This window comes from Loxodonta africana, chromosome 1, assembly GCF_030014295.1.
Source record: "Loxodonta africana isolate mLoxAfr1 chromosome 1, mLoxAfr1.hap2, whole genome shotgun sequence".
NCBI lineage: Eukaryota > Metazoa > Chordata > Mammalia > Proboscidea > Elephantidae > Loxodonta > Loxodonta africana.
In genome coordinates, this window is record NC_087342.1 from 30,088,363 (window position 1) to 30,113,525 (window position 25,163).

The window sequence follows — 25,163 nt, forward strand, 5'->3', positions numbered from 1 at the left end:
AGTACTAGGAAAACATTGCTACATATACTTGTCTACACTAAAGAATCTACATTAACAAGTGTGAACTAGGGCTTGAAGTGAACTAGGGCTTCACAGGAGTGAAGACGACGCTCTGTTAGGGTTCTGCCACCTTCCTGTCTGCCTGCTTGCTGCCAGCCAGGCAGCGGTTTATCTGGAAGTGCTCTCAGGGCTCAATCCTGAGTCTACACAGTCTACTGGAAAATGCTCTGCTCCAGGGGTCAGAAGACAAGCATTCCAGTTTTGCCTCTGCCACTAACTTCTTCATGATTTAAGCACACCATGTCCCCTTATATAAAAAGTGGAGATAACACATACTCTACTGAGCTGTCAGCAGTAAAATATTACACATCAGGGGTTTTCCAACCTCAGGACTACTGACATTTTGGACCAGATAATTCTTTGCTGTGGGGAGCTGTCCAGTGCACTTAGGATGCTCAGCAGCATCCTCCACCCCGAGCTGTGACAACCAAAAATGTCTCCAAACCGAAAACCAGTTGATGTTGAGTCGATTCCAACTCAAGGTGACCCCATGTGTGCAGAGGAGACTGCTCTGTAGGGTTTTCAAGGCTGTGACCTTTTGGAAGCAGATTGCCAGGCCTGTCTTCCAAGGTGCCTCTGGGTGGGTTTGAACCACAAACTTTTTGATTAGTAGTCAAGTGTTTAACCATCTGTACCACCCAGGGATTTGCCAAATGTCCTGAGCAGGTAGGGATGGAGAACAACAGCCCTACATGAAAAATTTTTCAAAAATGAAAAGCATTATGTAGATAAGAGATGATAGTACCTCTAAGAATATAAAAAAGAATTATGGAAGGAACATACACACAGACAAATACGTAAAAATTCTTACCTAATATATACAAGAAGCTTGTTGCCCATAACAACTTGCTCATCTAAAATAGAAAGATCTTTAGCAATTCTCTCTCAAAACCTTTTCAGAAATAGAATCATTACGTGGAAACAAAAAATAAAACTTCGCATTTAAGGTGAGGTAATATATTCCCAAATAACCATAAAAATGAGACAGGACCACTTTATTATTTTTAGAATTTCCATTAGATTCTTTTCATAGACCTAAAATCAATATGAGTTATTCAAGGAACAGACCTGAGGGTAGAGATCTATGTACTGGGGGTTTAACCACTAGCGTGGGTCTGGGGGAAGGCATAGAGCAAGCAATAAGTTAAGGAATTACAGATCATAAAAAAACATAGCCAATTGATATTAAGGCATAACAACCAGAATGCTCCACAGAAGCAAGGATGGCAAGACTAAATCTCACATACTTTGGACATGTTATCATGAGGGATTGGTTCCTGGAGGAGGAGGAGATCATGCTTGGTAGAGGGTCAGCAAAAAAGAGGAAGGTCCTGAACGAGATGGACTGACACAATGGTTTCAACAGTGGGCTCAAGCACAACAACAATTGTGAGCATGGTGCAGGACCGGGTGGTGTTTCGTTCTGTAGTACTTAGGGTCGCTATGAGTCAGAAACAACTTGATGGCACCTAACAACAAGGCATAACTATAATTTCATCTCATTCATAACATGGACTCTTACCACCTACAGTACTCTAAAGGCCATTGTTCTCAGATAAGGGGTTTATATATACTAGATGACTTGAGGGTCCCTTCTATTCTTCTGGAGCCCTGGTGGCACAGTAGTTAAGAGCTCAGTTACCAAACAAAAAGTCAGCAGTTCGAATCCACCAGCTGCTCCTTGGAAACCATATGGAGCAGTTCCAATCTGCCCTATACGGTCGCTATGAGTCGGAATTGACTTGATGGCAATGGGTTTGATTTTCTTGTTTGTTTGTTGGTTTCTATTCTTCTAAGTTATACAATTTTAGAATCATAAGCCTGTTTGACTGAAAAAATCAGAGATATAATTAGACCAAGATTTAGGCCAATGGATCAAAGTCAATTTAGGATAGAGTAGGAGCATCAGTAATGGGTGAAGTGGTCAGGAATTCTGACGGTGTGTGCAGGTTTACAGGGATCTGTGGTTGGTGATGATGATAAGCTAAAGTGTCCCTTTTTGGTATATGAATATTGGACACAAAGCAAGCAATTGTAAATCTTTCATCACTAATCCTTCAAAAATACTTCAACTCTTTGATGTCATTAGTGCAAATAAACTAAAATTGTTCAAAATAATATGAACAATTACATTTTGCATCAATTCCAAATATTGTTTGACCCAACTCGACTAGCATGATACATTGTGGCAATCACTTTACTGGTAGAAACGGTTCATGTTCATTGACCCTTACTGTTATAAATCTCAGATGGAATGTATCTGGCTCATGACATCCCTAAGAGAGTTAAATTTACTTATTTAACATATAAAACCAAAACAGCCAAACCTTTGAGTCAATTCTGACTCGTAGCAACCTTATAGGACAGAGGAGAACTGCCCCACTGGGTTTCCAAGGAGTGGCTGGTGGATTCCAACTGCCGACCTTTTTGTTAGCAGCTGAGCTCTTAACCACTGAGCCACCAGGGCTCCATCTAACATATATCTCTCCATTATTCCACTACTGTTTCTTAAGTGCAGGGAGTGTGTTATTCATCTCTGTATTCCTATTATCCAACACAGTGTCTGGCACACAGTAGGTGCTTATTAAATGTACAGTGAACTGAACTTATATATGTATTTATCTGACCCCTTTTCTACTCCTTTTCTCTCCCCAATATCTTTTTCTTTTAGAAGATTCTCTGTAGCAAAAACTCATCAATTCCATTTGGAATTTTCAATATTCTGCTTTCATTTCAGCTACATATATTTTTTAAAAGCAATTTTCAAATCTGTCTCAAAAAGATTAGGCTCAGGGCTGCTACTAGGTCTGAGGGACTGCTGTTGTTAGGTGCCATCCAGTCGGTTCCAACTCACAGAGAACCCAGGTACCACGGAGTGAATCACTGCCTGGTCCTGCGCCATCCTCACAACCGTTGCTATGTTTGAGCCCATTGTTGTGACCACTGTGTCAATCCATCTTATGAGGGACTAAGCCCTACAAAATGACCCCCACCCCCTCTCCTAGAGAAAAAAACTACAAAACCTGGATACACAAAAGCTACCTGAAGGTCGTAGAGGTCGAACAGAAGCATACATAACCTGGTGGGGAGTTGACGCTCACTTGTGGGAGGAGAGATAGGCAGATGTACAGGGAGCTTTCCTTCTCTGTGGCCTTCACCTGGGCTAAGTGCACTCCCTGACACACACACAGCAGCAACAAGGGGGCACGTGAAAAACCCCTAATCTTCCTGGCTTATGGAACCAGAAAAGTGAAGCCAGGAAATCATGAATGTAGAAGACAGCGGAGGAATCCCAAGAGGGAGTCAGAGAGGTCTCCAAACTGTCTGCCCACATCCCTAACTAATCCTTAAATTACCATGTGTGAAAAAGAATCGAAGCAGTTTAGCCAAAGAGAAAAACTCTGAACTGAGACTAGAGCTGTCTCCCTGAGGGAAACCACTATAAAAATAATGCGTGCACCAAACAAAAAACAAAAAAGCTAGGAAAATTAAAACGGAATTCTAATGCATATTAAAATAACCAAATAGAAAGAGAGAACGATAGGAGGGATAGAAGAACAAAACATAGAGAAGAGATGAGTAGAAACAAAAAGTAAAATTGTAGGCACAAACCCAACCATATCACCAATTACATTAATGGTCTAAACTCCAATTAAAAGATAGACATTGTCAGAATGGATTTAAAAACAAGGCCCAACTAAAACACTCTCTACAAGAGACAGGTCTTAAAGAAATAAATAGGTTGAAAGTGAATGCATGGGAAAAGATGTACCACGCAAATAGTAATCATAGAAAGGCCACAGCAGCCATATCGGTATCAGATAAAATAGATTTAAGAACAATGTATATTACCAGAGATAGAGACACTTCATAAAGGTGAACGTATCGATTCAATAAAAGGACATAACAAACCATAAATGTACATGTACCCAATAACAAGGCTTCAAAATATATGAAGCAAAACTGAAAGAAATAGGTAACTGGAGATTCTAAAAACCCTCTCTAAGCAATTGACAGACTACTAGACAAAGAAATCAGCAAAGACAAAGAAGATATGAACAATATTACCAAGTATCTTGATTTAATTGGTATCTATATTATTTTTTTTATAATATACTATATTGAACAACAGTGACCCTATAGGACAGAGTAGAACTGCCCCACAGAGTTTCCAAGGAGCGCCTGGTGGATTCGAACTGCTGAACCTTTGGTTGGCAGCCGTAACACTTAACCACTACGCCACCAGGGTTTCCCTTATAATATACTATATTCAACAATAGCAGAATACATTTTTTTTTTCCAAGTGCACATGGTATGTTTACCAAGACAGAGGCCATAAGACAAGTCTCAATAAATTTTAAAACATTGGAATCATAGACTATATTCTCTGATGATGATAAAATTAAATTAGAAATCAGTAGTAAAAAGACAGCCATGAAAATCCCAGACGTGCTTCTTAGTTCGATTGAGTATACAAGACCAAATGGGCAATACCTGCCCAAAAGCAAAGGAGAAAAGACAGGAAGGGACAGGAAAACTGGAAAAATGGACACAGGGAGCCCAGGGTGGAAAGGGAAAGGGGGAGAGTGCTGACACATTGTGGGGATTGCAACCAACTTCGCAAAGCAATTTGTATACGAATTTTTGAATGAGAAACTCATTTATGCCATAAACTTTCAACTAAAGCACAATAAAATTTAAAAAATTTAACTCAAAATGGATTATATGCTAAATGCAAGTACTAAAATTATTAAATTTCTAAAGGAAAATCTTTATGACATTTGAAACGGACAAGAATTTTCTAAGCAGAATACTAAAAGCCTAAACCAAAAAAGAAAAAATGAGGAAAATGGACTGCCTGAAGATTAAAAACGTTGGCTTTTCAAAAGCTACGGTTAAGAAACCAAAACCAAAAACAAAAAGGCAAGCCACAGACTGGGATAAAATTTTTGTAAAACAATACTGAAAAAAGACACACCCAGGATACATGAATAACTCTTACAACGATAATATGAAGACAACTCAAAGAACAAAAAATGGGCTAAAGATTTGACAAGCCCTTCACAAAAGAAGATATGTGAATGTCCATCAAACACAGGAAAAGGTGTTCAACACATCATTAACTATCAGGGAAATAAAAATTAAAATCACAATGAGATACCACTACACACCCACTAGAATGGCTAACGTTTAAAAAAGTTGACAATACCAAGTGTTTGCAAGGATGTGGAGCAACTGGAACTTTCATATATTGCTGATGGATATGCAAAATGGACAGCTGTTTTGAAAAACCATATGGCAGGACTTTAGAAAGTTACATATACATTTACCACACAAGCCAGCCATTCCAATTCTAGGTATTTACTCAAGACAAGTATACTTATATGTCCACACAAAAACTTGTTCACAGCCCAGGGCCAGAGATAAGGGGCAAGGGCAACATGAAGGGTCTTCTCAGTGACGGAACTGTTGTACATACTGACTTTATCAACATCAACATCCTGGTGGTAATATTGTATCATAGTCTTGCAAGATGCTATCATTAGGGGAAAACGACCACTGGGTAGGGAACTACTGGAGAGAGTACTGGTGGGTAGAGTACCACCAGGTAGAGTACCACTGGGTAGAGAACCATTGGGTACAGTACATGGGATCTCTACGCATTATTTCTTACAACTGCACGTGATCTACAATTATCTCAAAATAAAGAGTTTAATAAAATAAAAATTTGTTTATAAATGTTGTAGCAGCATTATTCAGGATAGCCCAAAACTGGAAGCCATTAAAATACGCATTGATCGATGAATAAATTACACACCAGACAATTCTCAGTATTCATGGTAAGTGCCATCATCACTGAATTAGCAAATGCTGAAGGATTACCCAGAGAGGGAATACACGTTTAGGCTTCTGTGAGTCTCTAGTCACGTTTTCATCAACCAGTCAATACATAACCTTTTTTGTGTGTATGTCTGTTTAAAGAACCTTATAATATACATATCTTATAATTAATTATATGTAAGTACTTCCTTATAATAAAATACGAACTGGGATGGGTTTAACATTTTTCTGATCTTGGGTAACACGGCCAAAAATTTCTTTGGCTTTCGCTCTCAGAAAAATGCTGTCCACTACACTTTTTTCTCTTATTGGTTGTCATCTTTTAAATCCACAAATTTAGCCGCTGTTCCATCTTTTCCATAGTTTCGTCATGCACTATGGATGTCACTTTAGCCCTTTCTGGGGAAGCCTCATGTATAGATCAACGGATTTCCTCTTCCTTTATTGGTGTGGTCACTCTGGTGGCGTAGTGGTTAAGTGCTATGGCTGCTAACCAAAAGGTTGGCAGTTCGAGTCCATCAGGCGCTCCTTGGAAATCCTGTGGGGCAGTTCTACTCTGTCCTGTAGGGTCGCTATGATTCAGAATTGACTCGATGGCAATGGGTTTGGCTTTTTTTGGTTGGTTTTATATACGTACTGTGCTGTTGATTTATTAACATGAACTCATGGCCAATAGCACTGTAACTCATGCCTGAATGTTTACCTAACGCATGTATTTTCTCCATAAGCACGTCATAGACTTCTCGCACTTAGGAACACTAGACGGCACTTTAGCGCCATGCTTGGGGGCCATTTTAAACAGTGAAATCACCAGTGAGAGATGCAAAAATGAAAAACCATGGCACTAAATAGACCATGAAGGACACAGGCTTACAGTAAGAGAACTGACACAAGAGGCCGAGTGTCACCCCGTTCCACCTCAGCTAGGAATGTGCACGTCGGACAACCCAAATTTTTCGTCACTCTATGCATGTCTGCGACTGGCTGCAAAACTGCCACAAGTATTGATTCTGGGAGTACAAATAAATTTTAGAGAGTAGGAGAATTTGCAAGTACAGAATCCACAAATCATGAGGACTGCTGCATATTCAACCGATGGAATACTAGTCAGCAATAAGAAGGAATGAAATCTTAGTATATACAACAATGTGGATGAACCTCAAAAAACATTATGCTGAGTAAAAGAAATCAAACACCAAAGATTACATATGGTATGATTCCATTTACATGAAATTCTAGAAAAGGCAACATTCTGGTGGCCGAAAAAGATGAATGATTATCTGGAGGGGGACTGTACAAAGGGACCAGGGAAACTTTTTCAGTATGAAGGAACCATACTTTCTCCTACAGTTTCATTATTAAAAAAAAAAAATCAGGTTTTCAAGAAGCGGCTGGTGGATTCAAACTGTCGACCTTTTGATTAGCAACTGAGCTGTTAACCACTGTGCTACCAGGGCTCCACACTTTGATTATGCTGGTGGTTATATGATTATATATAATTATCAAAATTCAGATTATACACATAAAATCAGTGAATTTTATGATGTTTAATAACACCTTAGGAAAAAAAAGAAAAGGAAAGCATAGAGAGCTGTTACCTGTGAGGGTCTTTCCTGCATTCAGCGGAGGGGCGATGACTCTGAAAAGTTTCTGCGGTAAAATTAACAGGAAAACAATCACCGTTACTTCAAAGGGTAATATTTTAAGAAAGATACTCAAGAATCTTAAGCTATTAATTGCCCCTATCTGACCTGGTTAGATAGTCACTTGCTATGGAGCTTAGGTATAAAAACTTTTAGTGTGGACACGTACCGTTCTCCCAGGGGAGGATCACTGAGAAACGGTCCTTGTCGTGGTCGTTGTTGTCACTTCCCTCATGGAAAGAAACTGTTTCATGACCACCAGTCAGATGATGGTCTTTGCTGAGATCATAATTTCTGGTATGTAAGGTGTCCTATACGTCCCTAAAAGTGCTTTACATTCTTAAAAAACAGTAACCGAAGCATTACTCTTACCTCAGAGGCAGCCAAAACTTGCACGAGGAATAGATTTTAGGGGCTCTAGTTTTTTTTTTTTTAGTAGTTATCTCAAATGTGATGACACGCCCATTCTAAAAAATCTAGAAATTTTCAAAAGGCAGGAACAGCCCCTCCTGATTTAGGCCTCTTTTAAGTACCAAAATAGCTAAACTTTTAAGCACAATGATTTTCTTATAGGCAGAGAAATGTAAGAGAAACTATAGGAGCACCTACCCTCCAACTGCTAAAGTCTCCAAAGGAATATTTAATAACAAACGCCAAGCTCCTGCTGAAAGTCATTAAACTTGAAAACTACTCTCAACACAAAACAAGGCAACTGCAAGAGCCCAATGTTCCGCCTGAGACGTACAAATGCAAACCAGATTGTGGGGGGAAAAACAGATAAAACAAAAACTTCAACAGCAGCAATAATGAAATCCCAGCAATCGTTTTACCAGTGTGGAATACATCAAATTAGAACCTGTTTTCAGTGGTTATTTTGAAAAAGAAAAAAAAAATTTTGAAAGGAACTAGAAATTGCATTAACTCTTCCTCATTGTGGTTTAGTAACGGGACAGAGAACGTTCTGCACATCCAGGGAGGTACTGGGCCTCAGTGAGGCGGCAGCTGACAGGTCTTCCTCAGGGAAGTACTGAATCCCAGCGAGAAAGCAGCTGAGATGTTCAAGCATAAAGAATACCTGGTAAGAATACCTGGTACACAAACAACCAGGGTGAAAAGCAGGGGAAGAAGTATGCACCACTCATTTTAGAAAATGGCCAAGAGGAGAGAGGTCCAACTGAAATTGAGGGAGTTATGAATTAGAAGGTGTGGTGGATTGAATTGTGTCCCCCCAAAATTTGTGTCAACTTGGCTAGGCCATGATTCCCAGTACTGTGTGGTTGTCCACCATTTTGTGATCTTATACTATGTGTTGTAAATCCTAAACTCTGTGATGATAATGAGACAAGATTAGAGGCAGTTATGTTAAAGAGGCAGGCAGGATACAATCTACAGGATTAGGCTGTATTTTGAGTCAATCTCTTTTGAGAGATAAAAGACAGAATCGGCCAGAGGGAGAAGACCTCATATCATCAATAAAGAGGAGCCAACAAAGACAGAAAGCCTTCCCCTAGAGCTGGCACCCTGAATTTGGTCTTCTAGCCTCCTAAACTGTGAGAGAATAAATTTCTGTTTGTTAAGGCCATCCACTTGTGGTATTTCTGCCATTGCAGCACTAGATGACTAATACAGAGGGATAGTCACCCTACCATGCCAAAGGTGCTTAAAGAAGCCTGAAATGTCATAGAATGATTGCCGATTTTACAACACTGAAGGCAGTGCTGGATGGTCACTAAATCTGCAAAAAACTTGGCTGGATGCCTTCTGCCAGGCCCTTCTGAGCCACGTAACATTCCCCACTGCAACAATGCAAAGGGCTAGGGGGTACTACACGTATATATATAACTCAGCGTCCACAATTCTGTCTTCAAGCTTAAGGCAAACAACCAGATGGATATGGGGTTTCGTTCTTTTTAAAGTACACCCAAACACTTTTTAAATGCTCTCTTCTAGGGCCAGGGGAATAAGGAATTATAACGAACACTACAAATTCGAGCTGGGAAAAGCAAGAAATTAGCAATCCACAAATAATGACCTCCCACAATTTCCAGGCCCCTCCTCCAGCAGAACAGATCTACATATAGCATTACCCAGTAGGACGTTATTATATACAATTATGCCATGGAACATATTTCTTGTGCCTTTTGGAAAAGCTATTAGCATATCAAAAAAGTTTAGGAGGAAAAAAAATAGCTAAAATCAAACAAGCAAGCATTATTTTTAAATTTATCTATTGTTCCCTGGGATTTAATTACCTACTTATGCAGATAAAAAAGAATACAATGTGAGAAAAACATGAAACTACAGACTACATAAAAGCCCCAAGCTAAAACGGGTAAAAGTTTAATAAATCTACAAAAAATTAGGAAATGATCAGATGAAAACAACAGCACGTATTCAAAGCAAATGCAGACTGGGGGGAAAAAATATACAATATTAAATAAGTTTTCAAATTAGGAATTATCTTACCTCCATGGGACGAATAAACTCGTTCATCCCTCTGTTGTAGACATAAATCATGGCATCATACAGGCGATTTTCCCAGCACATGAGAACCATCTGTAAAAATGGAAAAATCGCTTCGTCCACCCAATTCAAGGGTTTCACCTGTTATTTTCTTTAAAACTTTAAGAATGAAGAAATCCTAAATTCTCTTTCCTGATTTTTTCAAATTCCTTCTCCAAGAAAAGCTGAAATTATAACACTCAAACACAATGCCAAGGTAAGAGCTGTTGTAGGTTCAATACTAAAAAAACAAACAAAATAACCCAAATGTCGTCGAGTTGATTCCAACCTATGGCAACCTCATGTGTCACAGAGTAGAATTGTTCCATAAGGTTTTCTTGGCTGTAATCTTTACAAACCCCGTAGGTCAGAATCAACTCAATGGGTTTGGTTTTTAATCTTTACAGAAGCAGACCCTCAGGTCTTTCTTCCATGGCACCACCACCAACCTTTAGATTAGCTGCCAAGCACAAACCATTTGTACCACCTAGCTAGTCTTAAACAGTTTCCAAAGTATAATTTTGTTTCTTTTCTACCTTTCTCCCCTTTTTTCTCCAGTTGTAACTCCAGAGAGGATCCAAAGAGTTCTCTGATCTCTGCTCTGGGTTTCACGGAGACTGAATTCAACCTTCTGTGTTAGCTTCTTAAATCACAGCGTCAACCTTGAAATGGCACAAGAAAGGGTCTCTACCTTCTCCTTTTCCATATTCATTTTACCTTTGGTCATGAGTTCTACAAGTATTTACTGAATGCCTGCCTTCAGGCTCTCTCCCAGGCTTTGGCGATAAAGCAATGAACAAGACAACCCTAGACCTGGTCTCTACCCTTACAGAACTTACATTCACCTTGGACACTCACCAAAAGACAAGGGCACAAAACGGGGTAAGTTACAACCTGGAGAAGATACTCAATCACACAAACAACTCATTACTGACAAATGTGATAAGTGCTATAAAGGAAACTGCCTTGGGTCTGAAGAATTCAGAATGTCATCCCTGAGGGAGCAATATTTAAGCTAGGAACTGAGGAATGTGTGTGAGTTAAAAGCAGGGGTGGAAACTATGGGCTCTGTACACAGAAGAAGCAATAAAGGGGGAAGGTCTTGAGATGGAAAGGATCTTTAAGTGTTTAAGGGTGGAGAGAAATAGGTTTGAAAAAGTATTTAGGAAGAGGAACAGATATGACTTAAGTACAGAGTACTCTGTACTCTTCCTACGAGAGTTATTTTATAGTATAGCGTGACAAGAGATGAGAGCTAAAGTAGGAAGAGTAGAGGCTGACAAAGGAGAAGGATAAGGAGTAGCCAGAGAGTAAGAGGGAAAACAGAAGAGGTGTCATGAGAAAATCCATTTAGAGAAAGGCATGTCCTGGGACCTCTTCTATCTACCCTCTCCCTCAGCGACTGCCATGACCAAACATCCTTATACTGATGACTAACACGTTTACAGCTCCATCTCTAACTTCCCCTCTGATCTCCTGACCCATATATCCAACCACGTACTTGGTATCTGAATTCCTGACCCATACATCCAACCACATATTTAGTATCTGAACTCCTGACCCATATATTCAACCACGTACTTGGTATCTGAACTCCTGACCCATACATCCAACCACGTACTTGGTATCTGAATTCTTGACCCATACATCTAACCACATACTTGGTATCTGAACTCCTGACCCATATATCCAACCACGTACTTGGTACCTGAACTCCTGATCTATACATCCAACCACGTACTTGGTATCTAAATTCTTGACCCATACATCTAACCACATTCTTGGTATCTGAACTCCTGACCCATATATCCAACCACGTACTTGTTGTCTTCACCTGAATGTCTAGTAGCTATCTCAAGCATAAATTGTAAAACAGAACTCCTGATTTTGTCTTCCAAACTTGGACCTACTCCAGTCTTCCAGTGCTTAAAAAATTCAAAATCCGTTGCCATAGAGTTGGTTTCGACTCATAGCAACCCTACAGGACAGACTAGAACTGCCCCATAGAGTTTCCAAGGAGTGGCTGGTAGATTCGAACTGCCAACCTTTTGGTTAGCACCCAACCTATTAACCACGATGCCACCAGAGTTCTGATTCAGTGTTTAAAGGAGCTGCTATCTACCCTGTTTCTCAAGTCAAAAACCTAGGCATCATCCTTGAATTCTCTTTCCCACATGCTCAGACTCTTGCGTCCAATTCATGAGCTAATCAATTCTATGTTTAAAACGTACCTGAAATTAGGCCACCTCTCCCCCATCCCACTGCTACCATCTCCTGCCAAGGGCCATAGCAATAGCCCCCAACTAGTCTCCCTGTTTTTTCTGTACTTGCCCCTGCCCCAACTCCTCATTCGTTCTCCCAAAGCAAACCAGAGTGATCTTGCTTAAAAGGTCCACCTCTCTTTCACTGAGTTCCAGGTCTGCGTATCTTCTTTCTGTTGCTTGAGCTCCCAAGGCATAATGCTGTTTTGTTTTGCACTAGCTGTTGCTTTTACCTATTACAATCTTCTTCTCCAAGATCTGTGCGTTACTGACTCCTTCTTGTCATTCAAAATCCAAACTCAATGTTACCTCCTCAGAAAGGCTTTCTATAACTAGCCAGCATAAGGTAGTCTCTCATTCTCTCTCTACCATATTGCCCTGTTTGATTTTTAACATAACACTGTTTGGGAGTATTCTGTGGTTTGTTTATTGATCTGTTTATTGTCAATCTTTTCTACTAAAATGTAAGCTTCAGGAGAGAACAAGCTTTGACTGCCATGGTCACTAAGGTGCCCTCAAGTCTGACCTCAATAAATGTTTCTTGAATTAAAAAACAAATGCTGCTGAAAGAGTAAATAAAGTAAGGATTGAAAAATGTTGTTCAATGTTTTGATATGGCAGGTTGGGTTGTTGCCATCGAGTCAATTCTGACTTATAGTGACCCTACAGGACAGAGTAGAACTGCCCCACAGGGTTCTCAAGGATTGGCTGGTGGATTCAAACTTCGACCTTTTGGTTAGCAGCTGAACGGTTAACCACTGTGCCACCAGGGCTCCCATAGCCGATACAGTGAAGTTTATTGCTGACTCTATTGAAAACAAGATTGAAGAGCTAGTAGGATATGGAAAAAGTAGAAAAAGCAGCCTAGACGATGCTTTCAAGAAATCTGGCTGTGAATGGGAGCAGTGAGATGGGGCGGTAATCTAGGAGGAAGAAGGGGAGAAGGCTTGATATGGACAGATGGGGAACTGAGGGAAAGACATCTTTATTGTTACTTTAACATGAAAAACGCTACTGCATTTTACACAGCACTGGGAAAAAGTTAAAACATTGGGAAGAAAAGAAACGAGAAAGTTCTCCTATATCCGTAATAGGTAAATAAAGCTAGTTCTCAATCACTGAACCTGTTGCCAGGCTTGCCGAATTACCCGTATGTGGAAAGGCACATGTGAAAGAAGAGCTGGCTTTACTCTGCAAACTCAAAGCACTCATAAAGAGCCTCCAGAAAGAAAACAAAGGTTTTTCCAAATCCTTCATTTCTACATGATTTGGTGCCTTTTTTTTAGCTTACGGTCTTTCTAATATCTAACACTCTCATATTTTAACTCAGTAGGGCTTAGCACCTTTGTAGGTGTAGCATGCTCAATATTACGACAGATATGGAATCAAAGAACTAAGCTGTGAAACAGCTTAGCCCAGAGCAGATACTGCTTCTCAGTTAAGAACTGAAACCTTATCATGGGGACGGTAGATACACAGGAGGGATATGATCAAACAGTGGCTGAGTGATCGTGCTAAAAGTCCTATAATTTGCTCTATACCATGGTCCGCATTTTCAAAACTCAACATACAAAAGTTGCCAACTCTGGCCTTATACATGAATTTATGAAAAAATGGTATTATACTTGTAAAGGTAAAAATATTCTATTGTTCATGTGAAAGTACCTGTGGCTGAAATGTACCTACAGGATGAAAACTATAGTACTGGCCAAGCAGGCTGATGAAGAAGGATCAGTCAACAAGTATTTTTTGAGCAACTACTATATGTAAGCCCTATGCCAAGAGCTCTGGCAGACATCAAAGACAGGAGACATAATCCCTGCCTTGCAGGACTGTTTAATCTAGCTTTCATTTAAAAACAGCCCAGAGAAATATACTGAAATATACACAGATTCATAAGACATCTTACTAAAAGTGCTCAACAAAAAACGGGGGTTGGTGGAAGGCAGAGTGAGGTCTGATCACAGTCAGGTAATATAGTCAATAAAAATGTTTATTCTAATAGGCAGTAGACTGTCCATAAACTCACCTGCTGAATATCAAGACTGGTGATATCCATATGTACGATGAGGGCTTCCAGGTTCTCCATTAACTTTTTATCTTGGAAATGAACGATCAAGTCTTTCATTACCTGGGGTGTGAGCCCCACCAATTTATCACTTAAAATATACGGCTCGAGGCACTCCAAAAACACTCCTTTGGCCACTGAATTCTCACTTAGTTTGTCATACATCTGGCTAAATAAAAGATCCCTGTAACAGAAAGGGGGTAAGGGAACCTTTTCGAATCATTCCAAACATCCATTAAATTAGGACTGATCTTTTCCTTAGCTCTACTCACTCCTGAGCTTATTAAAAACAGTAGCAATATTTACAGAGAGTTTTCTATTTTGAAAACCTTTTTGTATATGTTATCTCAGTTAATCCTCCCAATACTGCTTATATAAATTAAAAAAAAAAAAAACCCTAATAAATTAAATGATTTGTTGAAAGTCACATAGCTGGTAAGTGATAGGAATCAAATTTTGCACTCAGTCATCTGACCTATACAATGTTCTCACCTGTTGCTGTGGAGTCAATTCCGACTCACAGCAACCCCACAGGACAGAGTAGAACTGCCCCATAGGGTTTCCAAGGAGTGGCTGGTGGATTTGAATCACTGGCCTTTTGGTTAGCAGCGGAGCTCTTAACCACTGCACCACCAGGGCCCCTATTACAGCACAGAGTTTCTTAGAGACATCAACACTGATGTGGGGATGGGTAGTATGGTGACATAATGGAATAGGAAAAAAAACAATTTTAAGGCTCCTCCTAATTTATCCTTTCTTCCTCCCTGGTATCTAGATATGGAGCACTGGTGGCGCAGTGGTTAAGAGCTTGGCTCCTAACCAAAACGTGGGGCAGTTCAAATCTACCAGTTGCTCCTTGGAAGCCCTATGGGGCAGTTCTACCCTGTCCGATAGGGTCGCTATGAGTCAGAATCGACTCAAAAACAACAGGTTTTTTAATGGATATCTAAATATTCTGAGCTGATATGCAGAGCCAATTTGCTTCTCTAATGTAGCTCTTACCCCCTGCTTTCCAAAGGGTTTGGGCAGTGAGTACTGATGGGAGAGGAAGAAGAAAATGTTCATATTAAAAATACATATATATCCAGCAACACTCTTATTGCAGAAACAGAAATTTTCAAAATTACAAGCCACTACTCTAAATTACTGTTATATTTTTTCCATATTTCTTCTGCAAATAATCCTTAAATAATTTTACAGTTATAATCAGCATAGATATAATTTTGAATTCTGCTTTTATGTAACATTATATTGTAAGTATTATTCTAAGTTGCTACCTGTTCTTTCAAATTACTATTTTGTCCAAGTCACAAACGTCTCAATACGCTGAAATGCCAGAATTTATGTAACTTTCCTGTGGTGTTGGACATACCAGTTATTTCCAGTGTTTTAGTTTATTATGAGTGATATCATACTGAACAGCTGCACATATAGCCTCTCCCATTTTGGGAGTCAGCCTACTTTTAGAAATTTATTCTAAGTCAGAAGCTTATTCTAAGTCAGAAGATATGACTAAATTTTTTCAAAAGGCATCACAGCAGCCATTTATACCGCCACTAGCAATATGTAATCACACATCCGTTTCAACAGGTAATTGTGAGTTTGTTTTCTTTTTTCCTGACAACTTAATAAGGATAAAACAAACTGCATTATTGTTTTAATTCTTCCACAACTGGCAAAATGGAATCTTTTCCATATTTCCATTTATAAATTGCATTGCCTTATATCATTCACTTATTTGCTCATTCTATATGTTTTAAATACATAAACAATGCTGATACTGTTTATCTGTTAAAAAATATATAAGTATTTATTTATAACTGTGTAATCTCTTTCGGCAGTTCAAATTTTTAATCTCTTTCGGCAGTTCAAATCTAGCAGCCGCTCCTTGGGAACCCTAATCGGGCAGCTCTGCTACGTCCTATGGGGTAGCTATGAGCCAGAACTGACTTGACAGCAATGGATTTGGTTTTTCTGGCTTTTTTTTTCTTAATCTCTTTATATGCGTATCATGTAGATTGTGAAAAGCAGTAAATTGTTTATCCACAGGTGCAATCCTTCGAGACAAGCTCCACAAAAGGGTCAGGGAAGATTCTGGAAGAAACGGGCTGGGGTCTTACACCATCTCAAGCCCTGAACGGGGCTGGAAGGTAAACAGATCGGCTACGACTACACCAGAACCACACACCACCTTTCAATACACAGTTTTTACAACATTCTGGGGAAAACCCACAGCCGTTTATTTCTTTCCTCAAGTGCACAAACGTAATTTTTGCATCACTTTTCTCCCTCCGTTTCATATCTGGGTATTTTTCATGTGAGCTTCATCTTAATCAATAGTTCATCACATTACTGTGATTACCAGTTGCCAGCCGAGTAAAAGAAACTGAGATTAATGAAGCTTCACTGTAAGAGAGAAAAAATAAAAGCAACAAAACAATTAACACTAGTGACTCCAGAACATGTCATTATTTGCTAACTTTTACACTCTGTAATGTGCTGCTAAAAACAAGATATGAGGGGAGATAATTATATATTTTAGTTCAGCACAAAAACCCTGGGGAGGGGAATTAAAGAAAGCTAAAGTTTCAGTAAACAGAGCATAAAAGCTGATAAAACAAGGCACTTCTGTGACAAGGAGCAGCGTGCGATGCTGGTGAGATTAATGGGAAAAGGACACGTTTCTTCCTGAACCAGTCAGAGGCTGATAAGGAAGCGAGAAAAACGAGACTCAGCAGCTCCTCTCTGCACCTCTACCTTAAAATAAAAACGAAACAAAAGCTAAGACATGTTCTTATTGTTCTGAGAGATTATTTATCAGAGAACCTGAGGAGGGGAAATAAAATTACCCACCCCCCAAAAAATGTTTTTAGCTCTTGTATTTCTCTCTCCGTTTTGGCATTATTCTCCAGGTGCTGACTTTGTTTCCTGTTTACCATTTTATGCTTAGCCTCCCTATAGGCAGTATAACAGAAAATCCGCGCTGGTTAATAGAGGGCCATCAGAGTTTTCTTTTACATACCTTTGCTTTACCTTAAGACGCATATGAAACAGATCATTTGGAGTTTACTTAGCTTTCATGACTTCGAATTGATAGAAATGGCTAAATTCACTTTGTACATGACCAATTCTATAACTTAAAAAGTTAGCTTTGATTATCAGATAATTACAGATTCAGATACTCTCTAAAAGGAAGAAGGACATCAATCAGGACACTTGCCAGTCGATAAGAAATGCAGTAAAAGCTGTGAAAGCCATAACCTGTGTAAGGTGGAAACCTCTCAGAGAAGGAAAACGCAAGTATTTTCCACTGAAACGAGCAATAGAAAAGTGGTTAGACTGCATTCTGTCAAAGGCAGAAAAAGAAGGCGGTCCCATTGAGTTTCGGCTCTCTCAGGTTTCTCTGTATATAACCAGAACCAACTAAACAAATACCAACTAAATATAAGTGAAATTTAATAAATTCAAAGTTGATTTTGGGCTGGTCTCTTTATGCATAAAAGTAAAGGCAAAGTTCAAACGTTGAGAAATTATGTTCAAATGTTCTTTTCTGATACAATTATCATAGTTTTTCGAGTTTCTTTAAAAAGGCAGGGCTTTGATAGTGGTGATGGCTGCAGAAACCTGCCTGTACTAGAGCAACTGAACCGCACACTTACCAAGAGTGAATTCTACGGTACGTGAATTATACTGCAACAGAGCTCTTATGAGATTAAAAAGTCATGGCGTCTTCTTTTCCCTTGCTTTGGTATTTAACATTTTAACATGCAATTATCAAGAAAATGGTCATCCAAAGCACCTAGTTTCTTATCCGTGCTGGAGAATTTAGATTTTTCTGTATCTCAAACAACAACCCTAATGCTGAACAACCAGGCTAAACAAACAGTCTGAGCACCCAAAACATCACTATTTCAGGTTCAGTTGGGATTTAACGTAAATATTTTTGATTCAGGTTCATACATCATTCAAGTCATTTGAATGATGGCCATTTAGTAGCTTTGGATGCCTGTGTACAGTGACAATAAACTCAGAGTGATCAGGATCATTGGCATACATCACCTATTTTGTTTTGGTTTGTTTTATGACAGCCTTATTGAGACACAATTCATAATATCCATAAAAATCAAACCCACTGTCATCGAGTTGATTTCGACTCACAGTGACCTCATAAGGCTTCCAAGGCTGTGAATGTCTATGGAAGCAGACTGCCACATCTTTCTCCAGCGGAGTTGACGGTGGTTTGGAACCCCGACCTTTTGGTTAGCAGTTGAGTACCTTAACCACTCTGCCACCAGTGCTCCTAATTCATAATATAGCACCTATTTTTTAAACAACGTTTAAAATTATAATAACTATGGCTCAAATAAACTCCAGATATATTTTCAAAATAAACTGACACTATGGCTACTATTGTGTAGGCAAAATGACAAATCATTCAGTGTCTACAAAAAGCCTTGTGAAATTTTGTATTTTTTGTCTAATACTAAAAAATACACATGACTAAACTGAAATGGAACTGTGGCACGGAGGCCAAATTATGAAAATAAAGTACGAGTCTTCCAAAACAGAATCGCCTGTCCTCTCTGATCAAAAGTAGTCACAAAAAGACTATAAAGCCAAACTTTCACTGAAAAAGATGTCCATAACACATTAATCAGTACACCCTGCACAGAAAAACAAATGTGTTCCCTGCCATAGTAACAAGGATTTTATGTTATAAAAGAATTTTTAAGTATAAATAGGAAAACATAAATACACCAGTTCAATCAATGTTAACTGCTGGGTGGGACAATCTATGAATTATGACACTATGAAAAAATCCGTTGCCATCAAGTCAATTCCAACTCATAGCAACCCTATAGGAGAAAGTAGAACTGCCCCATAGGGTTTCCAAGGAGCAGATGGTGGATTCAAAATGCCAACCTTTTGGTTAGCGGCCAAGCTCTTAACTACTATGCCACCAGGGCTCCACTATGTGACACTATGAGGTAACGGTAATTATAGTACAATAATGACTGAGCTTTTGATTCGAAATTAATTTCAGAATATGTATTGTGGCTATAATTTGATCCACAAAAGAAACCGTACAATATGTGAAAATAAAAGCACTATAAAAAAATGTACACAATCAAGATATTAATAATCAAAGGCATCTGGGCCAGGATGAGTGCAAGATTATCAGAGTGATGACCCTAGAAGTGGAAGGAGTTACCTGAACATGATTGAGTAGATTGTTTTATATGACTGTATTTGCATTGTGCAAAATCTGAGCATTTTTTAAAGCAATGTTAATGTCACAGATGATTTGAAAATTTGAGAATGTAGAAGAGATGACCCTACAAGTAAGTGGAACCAAATGTCAAAGAAGATGGTGCAAAGAGTGTTTAGTTTAAGGAGAAAGACTTCATGCTAAAAATGAAGCTGCATACATCTTATAATTCTCTGCTTCAGTTCAGCCCAGGGAATTGACCATTTTTAACCTTATTACCGATGACAACTCTAAGAAAAAAAATTATAAAAACTCTAGCTTTAAGAGTGAGGATTAAAGACTACAGCCTTCAGTACAGATTATACTTCAACATAAAGAAAACGAAAGTCCTCACAACTGGACCAATAAGCAACATTGTGATAAACAGACAAAACACTGAAGTTGTCAAGGATTTCATTTTACTTGGATCCACAATCAACATCCATGGAAGCAGCAGTCAAGAAATCAAATGACATGTTGCACTGGGCAAATGTGCTGCAAAAGACCTCTTTAAAGGGTTAAAAAGCAAAGATGTCACTCTGAGGACTAAGGTACACCTGGCCCACGCCATAGTATTTTCAATCACCTCATATGCATAGGAAAGCAGGAAAACAAATAAGACTGAAGAAGAATTGATTCCTATGAATTATGGTGTTGTTGCAGAATACTGAATATACCATGGACTGACAGAAGAAACAAATCTGTCTTGGGAGAAGTACAGCCAGAAGGATCCTTAGAAGCGAGGATGGCAAGACTTCATCTCACATACTTTGGACATGTATGAGGAGGGACCAGTCCCTGGAGAAGGATATCATTCTTGGTAAGGCAGAGAGGATCAGCGAAAAACAGGAAGACCCTCATTGAGACAGACTGACACAAAGGCTGCAACAATGGGCTCAAGCATATCAACAACTGTGAGGATGGCACAGGACTGGGCAGTGTTTCATTCTCTTTGTACACAGGGTTGCTATGAGTTGGAACCAACTCGACAGCACCTAACAACAGCACCATCACACTGAATCATTTACGTAAACATAAAATTTTTACACCTGTTAAATCTTAAATCATTGCGTGTTTGGAATAGGAGACTGAAAGATGACCTACATGTAAAGAATCAAAGTCAATCAAACGGCCTATTCTATTCCTTTCCTTCCAAGCTCAGACCCATATATAGAATCTTAATATTGTGACAAAAAGGAAATGACAGAATGGTGAGAAGCAGGCAAGCAGAAGAGCACATAATGTGGAACAAAAGAGGGAACATTCAAGCCAATGCCTAGCTTCACAGCCCCACACTTACTTACACTGCTGAGAATGCTGCCCTTTCCCTTCTGCCCTTACTGGACCTTAGAAAGCAGAGGAAGTAGAGAAGGAGACCAAGAAGGAAAGTGAGAGAGTGAGAACACACCTGCAACTTCCCCAGCAGAAGCAGAGTCTAGTACAATTCAGTCTTCAGCCTTTGGAAGCAGAATTGAGATAGATGGAAGCCATATTACTGCACTATACAAACCCATCGCCATTGAGTTAATTCTGACTCATAGGACCCTAAAGGACAGGGTAGAACTGCCCCATAGGGTTTCCAAGGAGTGGCTGGTGGATTCGAACTGATAACCTTAACCATTATGCCACAGAAATGGCCTTTCCCTTCATCCAGGAGGGTGCATCTATGAGTGCAGGAGAGGGGAGAGGTACAGAAAGGACCCTTGAGATTGCCCTCCCACTTGGAGGTCAGGAATATACTACTGCCATTGGTATTTCCCCCTGAGGTCTCCAACAATAAATATTGCATTGTTCCTGACACAGTCCAGAAGAAAACATGCTAAGGGGTCGAGAAATAGTAAAGAAAAGAAAGAAGTTGATAAAAATGAAGAAATAATACATAGATCCTGATTAGGTGATAATCTACACCAGGTTTTATTTTCTATGTTATATGCTGTGATTTAATGCAGAAATTGTTGTGTTCTCCGCCAGTCGACAGGCTAAAATAAAGCTGGAGAATATTTTGTTTCATATCACATAAAAAAGAAAAACTTCAGAACATTTTTGTGAAGAACACAAAATATTTCTGAAAGAACGTATTTTTTTCCTTTGTCCCCCTATAGCCCTTCATCTTGTAATTGTTAGGGCCATTTCAACTTTACGTCATTGTGAGAGTATTCAAGAGAGTGATCACAAGTCACTGCAAACCAGCTGACAGAATTAAAAATTCAACCTTCAGGTACTGAACAGTTACTCTGAACCAGGTCCTATTCTAGGTAAAAACAATCCACTATATACAGGTATACCTTCTGATGCTACTCAAAGTTTAGTCTTTTAGGGACTTGATTTTATCTCATCTACAATGATCTCGATTTGAAGATTTGGGTTTGCATCCTGGCTCCAGTACTTATCGGTATTGGGAACATGCTACATCTCAATCTCCTCATCTGAAAATGAGGGTGTGATTACCTCCCTTATAGTGTAACTGTGAGGATAAAATACAATAGGCAAAACTGATCCACAAATTACTGAAGCTGCTTATAAAGACACAAGATAAATAACAAGTACGAATGAAAAGTGGGTAAAGAGAAAGCCAAGTTCAGATAAGCTGCTCGGCTGCTAACCAAGAGGGTGGCAGTTCAAATCCACCAGGTGTTCCTTGGAAACCCTTTGGGCAGTTCTCCTCTGTCCTATAGGGTTGACCTGACAGCAATGGGTTTTTTAGGAGGTTAGTATACATGGCTTTTGCTTTCTAGGAAACAAGTATCTGCTACACAATTCAGTGTCCTTTTGGCTGTTCAGAAATCATGCAGGTATTTCTGGTACTAACACCTGAGGGAAACTTCTCCTGCAGGCCCTCATAAAGAAGACAGTGTGTAACATTACACAGTGTTATCAACAACTCCCCCACGGTGAGCGCAATACACTTCACTAGACAATTATATGTAACACCATAGCTAACACGCTGGAATAAATTGGAGCCCAAGTATGCAGTAACTATAGCTCTTTGTGACTTAATCAGAGGTCTGACAGCAAACAAAAACTGCCCTCCTGATAACCTTCACTGATACTTTCAAAGGGCATGATACCAACTTCTACTGAGTCAGGCTACCTGGATATACATAAATTCATGAGTCGGGTCAGCGCTGAACAGGGATCCGGGAATTGGATGCTAACGTGTGTTCTCAGCTCCTTCGAAAGTGGTACAAGCTAGTAGCTCAGAGCGAGCGCGCAGGAACCAGACTGCCTAGATTTGAATCCCAAATTTGCCCCCAAAAGCAGTGTTGAGTGAACTTTGGCAAACTCTTCCATCGCTTTTTGCCTCTGGAACCGCTATGGAAAATAGGGATAATTAAAATACCTACTTCACTGTTATAAAAATTAGATTAAGGTTTTGGAAAAATGAGATGAGTTACGGTAAAGGGCTTAGAATAACGTCTGCCACACGGGGACCTAACTACCGTAAGTGTGAACTACTGTGAATTGGCATAGGCTTGTTAATTTCTGTGGTTACTATTTAAACCGACAAAGTCTAGTCAAGAGTTTATTCACACTTATTTGTTTTACAAAAGAAAGGCTCTTCAAGGTGACACAGCAGAAGTACAGTGTAGCTCGCCTTTCTTGGGTGGTATGAGATACCTTTAGTGACTTTCTAGAAGGGGCCACACGCAGTACGTGAGCCACACACTTCTACGCTTACAGGCCTAAGCAGCGTTGCTTGTTTATTATGTTCCTTTGCTTCCACTGTCTTGCCACACAAACACACAGGCGATAAACGTTCCTGTGTTTATTTTGAGAAGGTTAATTTTATTAGATGAGTATATGGAAAATTGCTAAAGAACCATATTTTTGTAAATTAATTCATTTAAAAAATCTATCCAGTCAAATACATAGAATTCAGTGCAGTAAATTTTATATAAGCGAGAGGTAACGCAGGTTCCAAATAACTGAGGCTGACAGACCACGTATACTCACTTTCGCTGCAGCAGAAGGCAGTAATCGACTATGACGGGCACCGTGTCCTGCAGAAGAACCACAAAGAAGGCATGAGCACCACAACCCTGTCAGATGGCCCACTGCTTAGACACAGCATGCAATGACGGGCATCCACCAAAGAAGCTGCTTGTTGGGGAGAATATAGCTTTGCTACCATGCTTATGGTAGGAAATTTGGTACTATGTCGCAAAATTCTTAAAAATAAGAAAACACTTGCCCAGTAATTCTATTTCTGGAAATCTACCCTAAATATATCTAAGAAATCTTTTTTTTTTCTTTTAATTCATTATGGTGTTCAGTGCAGCTTTATAACAGAAAAGAAGGGGCAGTAGGGGGAGGGAAAAAGGAAAAGGAAGGGGAAGAAACTGGAATTACAATATGGGAGAATAGGTAAGGAAATTTTGCTACTTGAATAAAGTATTATGCAGACGTTACAAATTCGTGAAGAGATTAAAATAACATTACAACAAACGTTAGGTAGGAAATATATGTTTATCTCGCAACTTTGTCAAGGAGTTTTTCAAAGGAGAAAAAAAACTACAAGAAAATACGCCAAATTGACGATAGAATATAGTTGGCTGCTGAGGTAATTAAGGCTGCCTGTAGTTTGTCACGATCCTCTAGACCAGCTATTTTAAAGTCGATGTAACTCCTTTGTTTTAAATTATTTTCATTGCTTTAAACCCATCATCTGTGAACTCCTATCAAGTGAATAGCAGCCCATGATTTTGGCCCTTTTTCAAGGAAATCAGTTTGAAGAAGAAATGGTAGCTTATTATGACTGGAAATTGTCAAGTAACCAAACATCAGATTTTAGGAGTACTTCTTCATTCTCTGCTAGCGATAGGGGAATGGTTAATTTATTTATTTTTAATTTTTTAAATTCTAGAAGGCCTAGGTTCTAGGCACAAAAAAATCCCAATGGTAGGGAGGAGAGAGGGCACTGCCTGAAGAGAAAACCACGTGCTAACCCCTGACTGACAAAAGGGTCAAAACTAAGGAACACTTATTATTTGAGAAAGAGGAGCAGAAAAGGACCCACAGTGCTAAAAGGAGTGAGGGCTCTCCCTGGCCCACCCCTGCTTCATTTACTTATTAATATGCCTCATGGCTAGGTTTATAATCCTATTCAGAGTCTTCAAAAACAAGAACTAAAATCACAGATCTGAGAAATGTTAGCACTATACCAAGGCCCAATTCCAAATAAGAATATAGTAGGCTAGATTATCACAGGGAGGGGGTGCCGGCAAAATTTAGTAAGTATTCTTTAAATACACAGCTGAGCTCCTAAGAAAGTAAGGGTAACAGCAGGGTCCGAAAGTAAAAAATACAGTAAAAACCAAAGCAATAGCCCCCAGGCTGTCAAAGGGACTACCCTGGGATAAGTTTGCTAGTCACACAAGAGCTTGTGTTTTAATGCCAGGAAGAAGCTGAGGCCTTAGGCTCTAACGACGTAGGCAATTAAAGCTGAGGGTCTGCCTAAAACCAGAATTCTTGAAGAGCTGCATACTCAGTGGAAGGGGAACTCCGGAGGGGGAAAAACCCATGACTGGCAAAGGAAGAAG

The 25,163-nt window shown here is 39.4% G+C and overlaps 1 protein-coding gene and 1 non-coding gene across 13 annotated transcripts in view; both read right to left on the bottom strand.

Annotated features, from left to right (window-relative positions):
* VPS8 (VPS8 subunit of CORVET complex) overlaps nt 1-25,163 on the bottom strand; it is a 229,439-nt gene that overhangs the window by 125,581 nt on the left and 78,695 nt on the right. For all 12 annotated transcript variants that reach the window (XR_002786485.2, XM_064278125.1, XM_064278406.1 and 9 more), the window contains 5 exons: nt 23,578-23,624; nt 14,337-14,559; nt 10,011-10,100; nt 7,500-7,551; nt 872-914 (listed from right to left, as the gene is read on the bottom strand). Coding sequence is in view for 11 of the 12 variants with exons in the window: in XM_064278125.1 (XP_064134195.1) it covers nt 872-914; nt 7,500-7,551; nt 10,011-10,100; nt 14,337-14,559; nt 23,578-23,624 (455 nt within the window). In the remaining variant the exon portion in view is untranslated. The remainder of the gene's footprint in view (nt 1-871; nt 915-7,499; nt 7,552-10,010; nt 10,101-14,336; nt 14,560-23,577; nt 23,625-25,163) is intronic.
* On the bottom strand, nt 10,603-10,721 carry LOC111751466 (small nucleolar RNA SNORA26). The gene has a single exon (XR_002786584.1). It is a non-coding gene; the product is annotated as a small nucleolar RNA SNORA26 (small nucleolar RNA).